General features: G+C 34.8%; 1 protein-coding gene across 2 annotated transcripts; it reads left to right on the plus strand.

The window, feature by feature from the left end:
- Positions 1-858: 858 nt before the first annotated feature.
- Positions 859-14265, plus strand: LOC128234215 (uncharacterized). 2 transcript variants are annotated; one of them, XM_052948703.1, is made up of 13 exons: positions 859-1061; positions 4979-5050; positions 5260-5848; positions 6580-6738; positions 6928-7170; positions 7411-7441; positions 8364-8438; positions 8952-9113; positions 9547-9771; positions 9998-10057; positions 10242-12510; positions 12894-12972; positions 13394-14265. In XM_052948703.1, the coding sequence occupies exons 3-13, from the start codon at positions 5318-5320 to the stop codon at positions 13412-13414; spliced, it is 3855 nt and encodes a 1284-aa protein (XP_052804663.1). In that variant the 5' UTR covers positions 859-1061; positions 4979-5050; positions 5260-5317; the 3' UTR covers positions 13415-14265. The 2 variants fall into 2 exon arrangements, with proteins under 2 accessions (XP_052804663.1, XP_052805470.1); XM_052949510.1 differs by having other exon boundaries at positions 9550-9771.
- The last annotated feature ends 2938 nt before the right edge of the window (positions 14266-17203 follow it).

The raw sequence follows: 17203 nt of genomic DNA on the forward strand, positions 1-17203 counted from the left end.
AATAACAATGTCACTTCGATGACATGAACTCGACTGCAGAACTTAATCCCCGATCCAAAATAGAGATACGTGAATTGAGTAATCAACTGGTATCCACGACAACTATAGTACACACTATAACTGATATTACTGATATGCTTATTTTTGTGACCTTGACACTATACTTTATTTGGAATTACAAACGATATTCATTGCTATGGTTAAGAACTTTTACTTCATGAAAACCAAGAGTACACTGTACAACACATATAAATATGATTTATGATATCGTCAGCAATTCTTAACAACCTTTTTCTCTCCTTTAAATAGTGTAAACAATATAAACAATTTAAATACAAACAAATTTGGTAAATGCTTTTTCAGTATCGAATAATTACAAACATTGAAAAAAAAATATACTACATTGTAATATATACCGGTAAACCTTCATTTTTATGGCCGCGAGCCAACATATATTTGTCAGCAGAGAAGGAAAAATAAGTCTGTTTCCTAATTTTAAACAAGGGAATAAGAGTTAACGTTCTTTTTTAACCCAGTCATTCTTGGCTGTACATTATATGTTTAAAGCATTCGGAACACCTTGGCCAGTATCCATTGAATATATGGACGGTTTACAATGTCAGAATTATTTACATTAAACTAAGCTGCAAGTAGTTCGCGTAGTGATTTCAGTATTATAGCAGTTAAACCTAAGGGCTCTACTTTGGAGAATCTTAAATATCTATGCAATGAAATAACCGGCAAACAATTTAAATATAATAATACAAATTACACGTTAAAACACTACAACTTATTATTACTTTTGTTTAAAAAAATCGAACTACTTCTTATGGTGTAATGGGAACAAATTTTGTTAAACACTTATACAAATTGATTTAAATCGATAGGACATTAGGTACGTTGAGCTTTGTAAAAACAAATCATATCAAATATGGAGAAGTCTTGAAACCAGATATCATAAATTTCACAATCATTTAGTACCTATAAGGAAGGGAATATAGAGATATTAATGGGGAATGAATATTGATGTTATAAGATAAACTTGGAAACAGCTGGAAACGGTGTGTATATTTGAATACTTACAATTAAACTTATTTATAATGTTTCGTTTAATTTACTATCTTGAAAATAAAATAAAAATATGTTATTTTGATAAATATTTGTAAGATACAAAGTGCTATCATAATATAAACTTTTTTTCTGTTTAAAAGTTAGCGAATGAGTTGAAGGTAACTGAGTAAACAAACCGTTCATACTGGCGGTATCTCATGAGCAAAACGCGTTTGAACTCACAAACAAAGATCTACCTAACAATCCTTGATAAACATTTGTATATATATATATATATATATATATATATATATATATATATATATATATATATATATATATATATATATATATGCACTGTGCTGTTTGTGGAGTTTTATGGTGTTGTTCCATGTTTCTTGTTTGTGAGTTTTTGCTTTTGTGTTCTATGTCTTTGGCGTTTACCCTCCGCCATTAAACGGGGTTTATGCGTTAACTTTTTGCTACTGAGCTTGTTTCTGTAGTTTCTGTAGTTTTTCACATATGTCTATATGTAATGTAAGGGATCTATTGTACATATAAGCGTGTCACTTTATTGAGCCATTCGAGCAATATGTTAAATTTTGACGTATGTTTTGGAATCATTTGAATGCGTATTGATAACTGATACCATATGTGTAAAACAGTTGCCTTACGGACCATTATTAATAAATGTGCTGCAGAACTAAAATCCACCGTGAAATATCATGTTTTGTAATGTTCAAATCCGAAAAAAAGCTTGTTACCAACCTTTGAATTGGTATATTCTTAACATGTTTTTGTTACTCATAAAACCCTTTCAAATGAAACCAACGTTTAATGGGAGATCGCCAGATATATAAAAAATATTCACATGCTTGTAACAGAACACAACAAATGATTTAATTAGTGTAAGCCCTACATTTTCAGCAAATCAGGGGCGCTTGACTTTTATGTTGTTTAGTTTCTTATTTGTGAAGAATCGGTTCTTATTGTTAAGACGACTTTTCATAATTAGTAAACTGCTTAAACAGCGTATGCGTTTATAGCAACGCGCAATGTTTGCATTTGTAATTTTGTATACTTCAACGATGATTTAAATGACGTCACAGTATATTATCAGTGGTTGACATGTCTTTTTGACAGGTGCACTGCTTAATTTTAAAGCTGATTCAATTAGAAACGAAACAAGTCGATGGGGCATTAGTAGGTAACTAATTTACGAAGAAATTACTTAATAAACTCTAGCCTTTACTTAGATAAGCAAAAAAACAACAACATTAGGCACGCTCTAATGTCATAAAAACGGACACTCCGCTGTGTTTCCTTGATATTGTTTGTACATGTGGAAATATATTTGAAATTACCTCACTGAATTAAATGACGTTGCAACTTAAAAAATAAGGGGCAGCTTCCGTAACGTTAAGGCACTCATTCTAGTGGAATCGAACCCACAATCTCGGACACCCATATATATACCGCTAGAACATGTTCCATGGTGAACATGTTCTAGTGGTATGGGTGTCCGAGATTGTGGGTTTGATTCCAACCAGTGATACTTATTCATTGCCTCGATAAATGGACACCAGTGCAGATTTCTTCGGAGAGTGATTCTATAAGCTATATATGCTTACGTCATAGTCGAGATACAACAAATTAGTATTACATGTAACTAATTGCCAATGTTAAATAGGTATATAAATCGTAAAGAGAAACAACGAACTGTACCAGAAACACGGACTTTTCTTTCTACAAGGCATTGACAGAAATGAGTGTTTTCTCAAAGCTTATTGTAATTGAGTTGTCAAAGGAAGAACGGCGGACAAAAGGCCCTAGCATTAATCATCGAATATAAAAACTCGCCTGTGCGATAATCATGATATGAATGTCCGATAAAGTCAAGATACTATTTAACTGTCATTGCCAAACGAGCAAACTTGCATGTGGTTAATTGCCACTAATATCCAGCCGCCAAAATACATTTACCCGCATCGACAGTAACTTTTTCGAAGTTTTTTAACTGCTTACAAACATGTACGTTGTGTGTGACTTGCTCACAAAAAAACGAATTATTTATAGTCTAATGTCAACTTCAAAAGTATGCAAACAAATGCGGCGCTCATCCTACCTATTCATGTGAGCTATGCACTTGAATGTGTATTGTCATTAAATGATATCATATATCCTCTAAAAAGAAATGGCATTGTGGTTTCATATTCGTGAATAACCCTTTCTAAAGCTTTGCGAACAAGATATCAACCTAAGATAAAACAAGAAAAACTAAAAGATATATCGATCGAAATATAAGGTCGATTGGCATGTTGTTAACAAATTGTATGATATAGCTTAATTATTTGAAATCCATACGTTCGTTTGAATCAACTAGATATATCTCATTCAACCTGTTATGATAAACGTCTGAATAATTTAGTAGCTATTTGTGTTTCTCCTTTAAAATACCGGGTCGTATTCTGGTCTAACCGCGTCATGCAAAAGACGATATAAAAACAACCATGCAATGCCTTTCTCGTCTGCCTCAAGACCACAGTTATCTGCCCCCGTTGACCGGATGTGAATACAGAAAAAGAGTGCTTGTGTTCAAGTATCATTATTTTATTAAAGTTGAATGAAAGAGAAGAAACAGGTGGCCTTTTTGCATAGAGCTTAACATAATTTGACACTGTATTGCAAAAACTGATTCAGTGTAAAAATTGGAAAAATCATTGCCTGTGGAACTATGTAAATTGTTTGTTTGAAGCCTTATTCCGTCTTGACCTCAGGGTTATGTATTACTACTCAATTTTGTGAGAAAACGCAATGGTCAACCCTATGTTTTCTTGTGATTAAATTTTGTGTATTGGATTGTTCTACAGCAGCCAGTTACTTGTTTTTCAATTGGGACTGTTTTAAAGTGAAAAGCCAGGTTAGTGTCTATATGAAACATTTAGTAAAAATAACTGTGGTCTCCCGCCGTCTGACGCCTGGCTGTTGATGATAGTCCTTGGAAACGTGGAGTGCTTAGTATTAAATCAACGCGTGTCAGTGCTTTGGACTTGGCAGGATAATATTAAACGTGGTATTTTCGAAACCACGCGCTGAATTTAATTTAAGTATATCATAAATATTACCCAGGTCTTTCTCTGCTCATCGTTATAGTTTCCAACACCGTTGGCACCCCTCCTAATGAAAGTCGTTGTGCGCACTCGCCTGCGTTGCTACCGTTTCCGTTGTCGATTAACGAAACTATTTCGTCGGTTATACCATTCGGAACACCTCGGCCATTTTCCATCGAAAACAACCTCGGATTTATGCCAGTACATCAGTAAAAGTAGCTCGTAAAAAAATAATAGTGTGAATTCATTGCAGTGTATTTTGTATATCTAAGTTAAAATTGATTGTCAGTGAAGTGTGTTGTTACATAAATAATTAAGATTTCCAAGAGTAAAGTCATTACGGTTAACAGCTAAATTCAAATTACTACGCGATCTAATTGCAGCGTAGTTAAATGTAATTATTTCTGACATTGTAATCCGTACATATACATCCGAGGTTGTTATAGATGGAAAATGGCCGAGGAATTCCGAATGGTTTTGTACCTCTCCCGCATATTTCATGCGAAACACGATACTCAGGTTGATTCCACAACTCAATGGCTTGATTGCATATTGACATAGTTAAATCCACTGTATTATGCAAGTACAATAAACAGTTTTTTCTTTTGCTTGAACATGCGTCAATCAAAGTTGCTGACGGAATAACGGAAGTTATTCAAGCGTTTTGAAATATAGTATTATATGCGGCCACGATTGTAAGGAAGATTAATCATTTTGAAAATAAAAACAATATTGATGATCATTACAATGAAAGAATGGCAAAGCTTGGAAGTAAATTATGCTATTGTTTAATGCAGTAATAAATCTTCATAATGCAGGACACAGAGGCTGTGATATCGTGGGAAGGGTTTTTAATCATGGCCAAACAAAAGGCCGTGACAGGTGAAAAGGTAAGTTTTGTTAGTGTATCTCTCCACTCTTAAGCGTATTGATGGGGGGGGGGGGGGGGGAGGGTTAGATAGCCAAAGTTAGCCAAAATGTTTATTGATCGGTCAATAAGGTAACCTGTTTATAACTTATCCATGTTTATACATTTTCCTCATGTAGTATCAATTGTAGTATTTGAACATCTGTTTAATCAGTGTTCTTGCTTTTGCAGAGCTACTGATTAGCCAACCTGTAGAACACTTTTGCGGTGTTCGAACCCCGCCACCACAATGGCGGATAACCCTTTAAAGAAAGATAAAGTCAGGCATTGGATGTATTCCGTGCTTGGTCTTCGAGTTATTGCGAGAGGATTAAAGCCACTGGTGACGACTAAACTCAAAGGTTTCCATTCGGATATGAAACAAAAAGTCCAGTTTTCGTGTGGAATACCGATGTATAACTGTCAAGCATGTACCATGGAAACTCTTTCAATAAATCATAGTGGCACGTGCCCGCACAAATGTAAAAAGTACTGTCTATGCACTAATAGAAGAGGTGGAAAACGAGTTACTTGCAAACAGAACAACGCTTGCGGTCAGATGTATGAGTTCATCATCGTTGAACATGTTGCCAATTCGCCAAATTGGGGGCAAACAGATGTCACAAAATGGTCAATAGACCCATTTGCAGTAGCTACGTGTTTTACGTCCTCAAGAAAAGGTTTGGAGGAACTCGAAATAACCTCATTGATAGATCTTTGTTTGAATATCAAGTCGATAACTCAAGAATTTGAGAAGTCAACACAAGACCTGCTACTTACGGTAATAACAAGTAAATAGGTAACTCGCGGGTCTTTAATCTAACTGAAATGATATATATTTAAACAGTATTCAAAACATATTTCGGAGGAGGTAGATCTAAAGAGTTTGTTTGGAATCATAGAAACAAAGAAAATCCAATATCCGTTCAACTTTCGCAATATGTAAATGTGAAGATCTGGTAAGATCAGTTTGATGCTCCTGTTATGAAAACTGAGCAGCGAGTTTGATAATGTTTTCGATAAACGTTAATCACTTAAATACTTCTTTTTTTCGTCTGAAATATCAATTACAAAAAAAAACAATAAAGAATTTAATATTATCCCGAACTCCGTATAAATAGATTAGTCAGTGTCTAAATTTTCTTAATTAAGAAAAGTTTTGAATATACATGTCGATATGCATAGAGTGTATAGGAATTTGGCATTAAAAACTGCCTTGGTCAATTACAGACCAATCATCTAAGAACCCCATTAAAGCATTCATAACTTTATTTGACATTTCATTGGGATATATTTTTCAGGAAATTAAGTGGCTTTTATATTTGTTACTCCCCAAACATTCATTGCAATATGTTACATTGGATTCGAAATGAATGTCCTTCCATTTTGAGCATCAACCAATTATAGCAATGAAGACATCGACGGTTCGATATATTTAAGGGTTAAATAATGGAAGCAAATGGCGATGTCTTAAGTTAAACGGTTCTAATTGAAATGGAATTAAAATTTCAGGTAAGAAAGATAAGAAATGATGTATTTCACAGCGGAGAAATGGAGATAAGCAAACAACAATTGCACGACTACCTCGGGCAGATGAAAACATTGCTAGACAGCATTTCGAGTGCAGAAAAAGAGAATGGATTAGAAAATGCCAAAAAAGAAATTGACGATGTAACGTATATTTGTTTGATATTTGTCGTATTGTACTAAATACAAATGTATATCCTATTCCGGTGTCTTTTATTATGCAAACATGTGTCTACATTAAAGCTAAACGGTGTTAAAAAAACAAAACAATTTAATTATGAAAACATCTTTTGCCTATCACCGTCATAAAGACATATGCACAATTTATTACAGCTGTTAGCAGGAAATTGGTTCCTCGTTGATCAGGAATTAAAGGACGCGTATAAAGAAATTCACAATGCATTCAGCGATGATATACAACGTCTGAAAGTTCACATTGAATCAAAACCGACGGAAGAAGAGATGGAAGTAATGAACAAAAGATTCGAGCATTTAAATGAAATATTCGACCAACAAACTGCATCCCATACTGCGCAATACATAGCCATTTCAATACGAGTGGACAGCTTAGAACAGGTGTAATTTCCATTTGAGCAAAATTCGAAATTTAATGAATGACTTTTGCTTAAATTTCATTTTTCCTTTATTCAACGCTACATAATTTCCTTTTGCAATAGTTATCGCGAACGTACATAACTTAATGTTTAAGCGACAGACCAGTATGTGTGTTTCAAATCATGTGATAACCATATATGTACTGCTATATATGAGCGGGTGGTTCCCTGTTTACACTAATGTTTGCATACTTTTTTACAGGACCACAGATCACTCAACAGAAAAGTAACAGGTAAATGTTTTTGTTGATAAAGAATTACGGTTTGGGCGTGAGAGGCATGTGCCCGCGCTCGTGTATATGCGTGCGTGTGTGTGTATATGCGTGTGTGTGTGCGTGTCTGTGTGTGTATGTGTGTGTGTGCAGGATAACGGGACCATATCATACTTTATAATATATTTGTTTTCATACCGAACAGATTTCAAACAACTGCTCGAATTTAAAAAAAGAATGTCTTATCATCGTTCAAATATACTTTGACCTGTTTGTCGTTGTAATACGTAATATGAAATTCCCGGAAATTCACACAACAATTAACAGATTAACTGGTGATTTTTACCCCACCCACGCCTCAAAAAATTGTCAACAACCCAGCGTGGTCTTCAATTTTACCTAAAACTCGAACTATCTTCATGCAAATCAGACTGGTCTCTAAAACACTGATGTGACTGAATACCCAAATATCATGAAACAAACTGTAACCTAAGAAAAATGTTTTAAATCCAATGATTATCCGCCATAGTTTTGCTAACACGTTCTACTTTTCAAATGTTCATTAAATAAATGGCGGTATAGTAATTTGGCTATGTATTCATGCCCTGTTTAATATAAAAGTGCAATCGTTATTTTTGGAACATAGATATACTAAAAAAAATGATTAACGTACACAAAAGTTTGAACTAAACAAACGATGGAAAAATTAACTATAAAACTAATTACGCCACTCGTAAAAGTATGTTTTTCTATGAAACTCGTGAAATAAAATAAGATCTTACACTGAAATTAACAAATGTCCTTCATGTCGTTCATAGCGTTCAAGATAAATATAAGTATGATTATGTATTATGTATAACTGTTAATATTGATGTTGATTTTCTGCCAAAATAGCATCTTTATTGCAAAGGTTACATGTGATTCTCTACTTTTTCGTAAACAGGGTTAGCAGAGTCTTTTGGAAAACTGCTGGTACATCTGAACAATCCAGATTTGAAAAACATGGTACAATCAACTGGTAAGAGCATTATTATTTTTAACATTGTGTTGACATAAATGCATGTGCAAACTATATATAATAAGTGTTATTAGTAATAGCTACTGCACCCACTACGATATTTTACCGATTCACTGAAATTATACATGCGCCTTGAGCGAACAATCATAAGGATAGTGGATGAAGTAGCTGTTTTGTGCCATGCCGTCACAGATAAGGTTTAATAACTGGTGTGCGTGTACTTGAATAGCATTATAATTATCCCAACGGTACTTATGGACAGTGAGAGCTCGCTCTACTTGTCACAGTTCTGACATGAGAATTAAAGCCTGAACAGAACAAGGAAAACACTTTCTTAAAAATGTAGTTCAGACTTTGTTTAAGTTTATCAAATAGTTAAACTATTTATTATTGTTTTAAGAACACACGATCAAACACCCTTAACTTGTAAACACTGTAAGATTTTTTGGTATTTTTTACACAATTTTGTTTTAGTTAAACTTCAATTCTATCATGAAATTATTCCTTTCTTAGTCGAATTAACCATGGAGTTGTCGGAGACACCGGATGGCAGACATGCGGAGATATTGGACAGTGCTGAGTTACGTTTAAAAGCATGTACCAAAGCCGAAAAGTCAGAAGACCTTTCCACAGAAATGAGTGAAGAAAAAGACATTGTGGAAACGTTAAGCAAAGGTATTTAGTTTAAACATTTTTATTGCATGACGATAGATTTACAAATATTATGATGATGATAACAACAACAACAAAGAAACAGAAATAGTGCAATGTTAAAACTTAATGTCTTGCGTTCATATAAAAAGGGCATGCAAAGGGATTTGGCCACGAGTTTTTTCAACATCAGTTACGGCCCTTTCCCAAAAATGTCACATGAAAAGCAAAAATGATTACGTTGTCACATAAACTATGAAACCAAATGTAATATTTCATGCAGTTATGTAATGTTCATAACTAACTGCACGGAAGCAAAGAAAACACTTAAGTTAATTACTATAAACTAAAAAAAAATAGTTTCTTCAATTTTTGTAATTTAAATAATAGTTTGCTTTGATAAACCTATAGCATATTGTTTTTTTTGTAATAACTCAAATAACTGCATTTTTTTCAGAAGGCAAAGATCTAGAATGTGTCAAAAAGAAAAGTATTGCATTGACATTTCGATGTCGAACACTTTCAAGTCTCGTTTCATTGCTACAAGACTGCGTTAGTGGGAAGCTTACAGAGCGGTTTTCTCCTTTTGCAAAATCCCTTGCTCAGCAGTTCAACCTTCCGAATCTTAGCCTTGGAGTTTACATCTACGAAAATGAGCTTCAAACTTGTCTTAATAACGTCAGTAAGTATACATTGAAAAGTCCTAATCACACCTAGATTGCTGTTCAAAATTGGATGAAAGTTGATACTCCGGAGGATTATTCTCTCAAGATGTATTTTTTTTTGTTTTCTGGAAAATCAATTGAAACAAACATAACTTTACATAAGCAATCTGTTTAAAACATTTAATAGCATTTTTTTTATAAAGTAAAACACCTTCATTCCAAATAAGATATATCATGTTTTAGATAAGTGTGTGATGGATCTGGTCACAAAAATGGAGACAACAGAAACACTAAAAGAAGAAGGTAAGGTTTATAACTTGAAGGAGATTTTACAACTTTTCAACTACGAGTAATTAAGTGTTACCAATGTTAGGAAAACTCCAAAGTGTCTCAAATAATTTGGTGGCAACCAATATGTAGCATTACAGCAAACATTGTGGTAAATAAATGAAAAAAGGTCTGACTTGAAATGCAATATTTATTTCAGATTTCCTTAGGTACGTCCTTGATTTTGCAGCTGAACAGAGTCGAGAAGTTCTTCCCAAATTCTTTCCCTTCGTTGAAGAGGAAATTGATAAAACATTTGTTGATCCCGAGATAGTTTACAATGGAAAATGCGGTACTGTTGAAAAGATTGGACATTTACTTTTACAAAACAGAAATGACAAAACAAGCAATACTTTAACTTTGGAAGGGGAGCAAGGAATTGGAAAAACAATCATTTGCAAAAAGATATTGCTATCATGGTGTCAAACAAATCGGAAAGAAACATCTTTGAACAACATGACCGTTGAAATGAACAAGTTTACAGAGGTTTTGAAAGATAGCTTGAAACAGTTCAAATACTGTATGTTTTTCCAATGGAGTGATGACACAACACCAAAACACATTGATGAAGAAATGCTAGCTTTGCAAGTGCGACAAGACGCGAGAGAAACATTTAGAAAGCTCCTTTCCGAAAGACCTGATGATTTCCTATTTATTTTGGATTGTGGCACTGATCCGGTTAGCGTCAAATGCAACCCATTCATTATCATAACAAAAAGAACTCAAATCTACGATGCGGATTTTGCTAGTGATGCGAAAACAGTTGGGGTAAAGGGTTTTCGTCGGCCTAAACTCCAACAGCTCGTCAAAAACATTTCCAGACAATTGTTCTCGGAAAGTGAGGACGATGCCAACGCATTTCTTAGCGATTTTCTAAACACCGAAAGTATGCAAAATCCCAGATCATTCACCAGAAATCCACTCATATGCAAATATTTCGTTTATGCATTGTACTTGAGAAGAAACCAACCAAATTCAAATTTAATCATCAGTGATCACAATATTGAGATATCGAACATTAAACTCAGTCATACACAAGTTGCGTTACTCCGAACACTGCCCCTCCATCTGTATAATACAGGAGTCAAAATAGACGGTTTCCAAAGTGAACCAGATGATGAATGTGGATGTTCCGTGCTTGGACCAGAATATGGCCGATGGAATGTGTTCATTAAAGAGATGAAAATAACACATTCTAGCAACCCGCTACGTCATTCAATGAGATGCCCATATTTAGAAAGGTTTCATTTTGTTAATAGTACTAGCTTCTCACACGTTATCGACACCCTTGAGTATTCTTCGCCAGTTCTAAGGTCACTCACATTAGAACGAATTGAAATCACTCATTCGGAAGCTACACGACTGTTGTGCAATATAGAAAGTTTAACAGAAGTGTTTTTCAAAGATGTGAACGCTCGCAAGGATGACAAGATTTGCGAATGTTGCACGCACTTCACATATGAACATAAGATGATCATAGAATCATTGGTTATTGACAACTCTGATCAAGTTCTGTGTCACATAGCACTTGCCCCGAATCTAAAACAATTGCAGCTTAAAAATGTAAAAGTGACACATAACATCCTGGAACTTGCAAGAACCAATGCATACCAAGTTCTGTATTCTCTCGTACTAGACGGCCTTCGGCTATCACATGCAGAAATTGCGTCGTTGCTGTGCAAAATACCGACCCTAAAAGAAGTGTCCTTGAAGAAAATAACAACTTACCATGACAACGAATGCAATTGCGAGAGCGGCTCAAAGAACACATTAGACATGAACAATGTTGAATTTCTTCAAGTTCAGGCATCGAAAGGCGTCATGAATCTCATCGATTCTGCAGTCAAATTAAAGACGTTGCATTTGCATCAATGGGATAGTGTTAAAAAGATTCTCAAAATCACCATAAGGAGCTCTCTCTTACATCACGTATCGATTGATGTCGACCAAATAAGTCACACTGAAGCAACGTACCTGCTTTGTGCCATAGAGTCGCTTCGGCATCTTGCCATATACACAAAGGTCTGTGTTATTGGTCCAAGTTGTGGATGCAGAGTCAGGTCATCAAGAAAAAAGGACCAATGCGAGATGCATTCCAAATTAGTTCCAAAACACTTGCACGTGAACTCTGTTGCATGCCTAACGCATGTAAACAATGCAACATCTCTCAATAAACTGACAGTACATGGTCTAGTAATAAAACAAGATGAAGCGTCGATTCTTGTAAAACTGCTGGAGAATGCACGTACTGATTTCTTTTTAACATTCAATGGAACGGAGTGCAGTATTCAATTGCTTAAAATGATAATGCATAGTCTACGTGCGAACAAAGCAACCATAGAACTTCTCAATGTAGTCGTGACCTCTGCCACGGACATTGCAATGCTGGTAGAGGATACACCACCGTTTATTCTGATAGGCCATACAATGTAAGAAAAACATTGTTGTACATCGTATAGTTTTATCTATATATATATGCACGTGAACTCCAAATACATACCCGGATGAAACTTTTTACAAAGTAGCTTAGGTTTTATTTATGAGATTAACCAAATGACTATATATATATATATATATATATATATATATATATATATATATATATATATATATATATATATATATATATATATATATATATATCAAATATCACTAAAATGGAGGTGCTTGATTTCGTTTTAACTTCCTAGAGTTAAAACATACATATATTACGTAATTTTGTATCAATCGATGGGTGTTTAGAAATGTTATTAAGGTGATGCTTATAGAATGTGAATCTGCAAGATATTAATAATATGTTAATGCATAACAGGGCAGCCTACAAAGCCGCCGAAGGAGAAAAACCGCGACTTTGTATTGAGAAAGCTACCATCTCTTGTGAACCAAAGAAGGTAAATATGAATAGTTTATAAACAGTATAAGTAAATAGTTGAACTGTTGTTAAAATAATGTTCAAAAAGGGAATAAGTATGACTAAATTTGTAAGGACGTAAATTTATACGGATATGATTTATAAACGAAACTAATATTAGTATATGCTTTCTGGTGCTTTATAGAGATTTATCAGTGAAATAAAATGAAGTTTCAATGATTCACACAGTGAAAATACCGATCTGATACTTTTCACTGTTCTGAAATTTAAAATTTCGTAGTAAAACTGCAATATATTTCACCTTGTAAACACAATTCTTTTAAGGCATCTGGTGCTCACTCGGGTGAATTATTTTACGATCTTATACAGACACAAACAATTATCCTCTATATAACATTACCCGAAATTACATAATTATCATTTACATCATGTATTTTTAGCCGCAGCGGCCCACACAGTAACAACACATAACATACTGGCAGGGGTGATTTCAGGCGACTTCTTGTATGCATGTATACAAGGACGGGTGACGTGTTCTAGATCAAATTACCCCTGTGGTTCATTTCTTCAGCGGACGCGGAGTTTTTGAACAACTGATGTTAGAAAATCAGACGTCAACCACTTTTAAAGGGACTCTCTGATTTGTTTGTAAAATGCACTTTTTGTATAACAGAACACAGTGTGGCAAATCCTAAGGATTGTTGAAATACATGAAGGCTGGAACCCTTACACAAATGTTGATATATACTCAAATATTGTCTTTGAAGTCCACGACTTTGAATAGCGTTAGTGACGCGATTTAACAAAAGGCTTTTATAAAAGGTTTAAAGCCCTCGGGCAATTATTCCTCCCAATGGGGCAATTATCAACCAAAAGCCATGTTCAACCATGTTTTATTCTATAAGTAATATACAATATGAATTTGTAGTACGTACGTATACATGTGCATGATGTAACTTTATAAATACATTTTCATTGGACGACAAAGATACCCGAGGCCGTCGTCCTTTTCCGTAAACTTCTATACGCAATTAAAGCTGTGTATTGGAAAAATTTATAAGCGGAAGTGTCAGTGACAGGGGATTAATGGCCGCTAATTAGTGATTATATGGCTTCATGGGGACCAAAATTAGTGGCCGTGGCCGCGTTAGACAGTTGGCCGCTTAATGCACGTACATTATATAGTAAAAACGTACGGGGGGAATTGGGAGTGGCCCGTTAAGGCAGGTGGCCATTTAAAGCAAGTGACCGTTCAACAAGGTTTGACTGTAACATGATTTTATGCTATATTTGAATAAAGTTTGATTAACATAACGTTTTTAAATGTCTCAATCATGTCAAATTTTATTAGTCCTTGGCTGCAAATGTGTGCCACTTCTAACACAAACAGCCCCTGGCAATAGAAAGACCTCCGTTATTCAACAGATTTGGCAACGGAAACAATACGGGCCATCGTGTCGGCGCCAATATTGAAAGCGTGTTGTTTGCGTTTTCAACCATCAACAGTGTGTGTAAACCACGTGATAAACTCGTCATAAATGCTACATCGGAAGTCAAATATTTTGCTTTGATAGAAGACTTTAAACAAAGATAACTGCGCTGTTTCTTCGCACTTTTTAATGAAACATAGCGCAAACTACGCCGCTAATACAGCCCCGCCTTTGGTCTTTTACCAGAGTTTGATCAAACGTTTAGTTTCTTAAAACACTTCGACAAACCTTTTTTTAATACAGCCGTCTGACGGAGCACTGACAAAACATTATTTTGAAAACAGGTTTGTCGAAGTGTTTGATAAAACTAATCACCTTATCAAGCTCGGGTAATAAAACGAAGGCGGGGCTCTTTAAGCGGCATAGACTGCCCTTTGTTTTATTTAAAATGGTGTAAAAGTTATATTAGGTTTACAATTTAAGCAAAATGTTGCCTTCCGACGTAGCATATATGACGTAATTTATCACGTGGTATACACACACTGAACAAGGGACATGTACAATGTTTTGGAAGGAAAAGTAGTGCCAGTATTATGAGTATAGCGGTCCTGAAAGTTCGTTTTCAGGTTTCTCCGAGGCGAAATTAAGACGAAAATCAAAATCATTCATTTTAGAACATTGTTTACGTTATTGAATGAGTCACCACAGCGTGATGATTTAACCGCCGGGACTTTCCTTACATTATTCTATATCTTCTCCCGAAGATTGCCGGATATGGCCGAGTCGTTCTGATTGAACCTCTGGTTGAAAATAAATTCTGCAAATAAAATGGAAAACCTTTGGAAATACGACGTCCTGCACCTAAATTATACATCCTGAAAGTGGATCCACAAAAGCACCGCAGTCTCAGTTCGGAGAAATTGAATACATATTGGCTTTTTACACTTTCGTCCCCCCTCCAAGAAACCATTTGAATTGAGAGTAATGCTATCTGCAACACTGTCAAATCCCCGCAATACCGGCTTAACCATTGTTCTCTGTTCAAGAATCATTTGTTTCCAAAGGACCAAAATATGAACAACTACACCGTGTACCTAAGCACATCATCGCGCCTCGCGATGATACCATACAACCGTCACATACAGATCAGGGTTGATGTGAAGGCGTCCGCTGTTGTGTGGGTTGTGGTACATGTGATGACAGACCTATCCATTTTTCCCACTATAGGTTGTAATGACATAGCTATCCTTAAAAATATGTAATGGCAACACTGTAACGCTATTTTTGTAATAACAGAAAACTACCCCGATGTTTTCTATCCAACTACAATGTATAAATACATTTACACTTTACCTGTCTTTTTACAAACGTTATGTTAAAAATGACACGTTTCATAACGTCGCAGGCTCCAACATTTTGAAAATATCCAAGTCATTTATCAACCCAAGCTCATCTCATTTTACCACATTAAATAGCATTACATTATTCAAAATTACTAATGTTGGCGCAATCTCTGATGATGATGATGATAAATAGCATTTCTCAAAATTCTAAAGGTTTTCTTTCCAGATTAAAACATAAACTTGAGTGATAACTCCAAAAAAATAAATTGGACTCAAGATCATCATTTGCTTCAGAATTATTTTTCTTTAATATATTGAGTTCAGTCAAATATTTTATCAACAACATCCATAAGAGAAAAAGTACATCACATAACATGTCGAAAACTGCCGTGCAGTTATGTGGTGACTTGAGTTCAGTATCTATTGAAGCTTCGGGCAATGATTACGATCAGTCTGGAGTCTGAATTTAAACTCAAAGTGGCAAAACTTCAAATTAACTTCCTTTTTTATTGAGAATTGATCATGGACTTTAATGAATTGTATTACTAAAGTGTACAATTATTTACTTTTATTTATGTTAAACGAATGGAATAAAGCTGATGTATCAAGATCATCCAACATTTGAGACCAAGTAGGACAGCACACACTGTCTGAGGAAACCAGTATAATCTGTTTAAGGATTCACTGGACTGGTAAGGGTCCTAAAACATGAAAACACTTATCTCTTAAACATGACTGGTCTCAATCATGGCAGCGTATATTTGTGTTCATAACAAGTTTAAATTAATGTGTACAAACTAATATATTATATTATTATGTAAGAAGACGCCGTTCCAGTGGTATTGTGTCCACGGAGGAGCCATCTATGCAAAAAAATCATTCAATGGATTGAACATTTCTTTTATTGCATACCATTGAACATTTTTTAAATAAAAACAATAATAATTTTCTGTACCATTTCTTACGAGGTGTATGCGGAAGTAATTTGCGTATACAAAAAAAAAGGCTATTGTGTGAAACAAAATCAGATAACATAGTGTGTTACAATACCGATTATTTTTTCCGGTTTCAATATTTTGGGTTTAAAACTTACAATGGCGGAGACAAAAAAAATAAAGATAGACAATCAACACTTCCGGATTCTGATCTCGCCTGAACATTTCTATATCTTGAGTATATGATGACCCAGCCCCCTCCCCATACACACACACACAGACACAAAAAAACTAAGTAGAAAGGGAACCAATAACAACATCCTACTCCCAGTTTTCAATCAAAATCGTTCCGATTTCGTCTTGGTCATTTTAAAATAATCGCTCCATTTAAACAGTACGTTTACGCATCTTGCCATCTTCAGCCTGTAAATCTCCAACCTCAGTTAATCAACTTAGTAAAATGTATCTAAATTGATTTTTTACATACATAATTTTTTATCTTTGCTCGTGGACAAGATAAGGGTTTCCAGCACGGCCAAATA

The sequence above is a fragment of the Mya arenaria genome, chromosome 1 (assembly GCF_026914265.1).
Source record: "Mya arenaria isolate MELC-2E11 chromosome 1, ASM2691426v1".
In the NCBI taxonomy this organism is placed as follows: Eukaryota; Metazoa; Mollusca; class Bivalvia; order Myida; family Myidae; genus Mya; species Mya arenaria.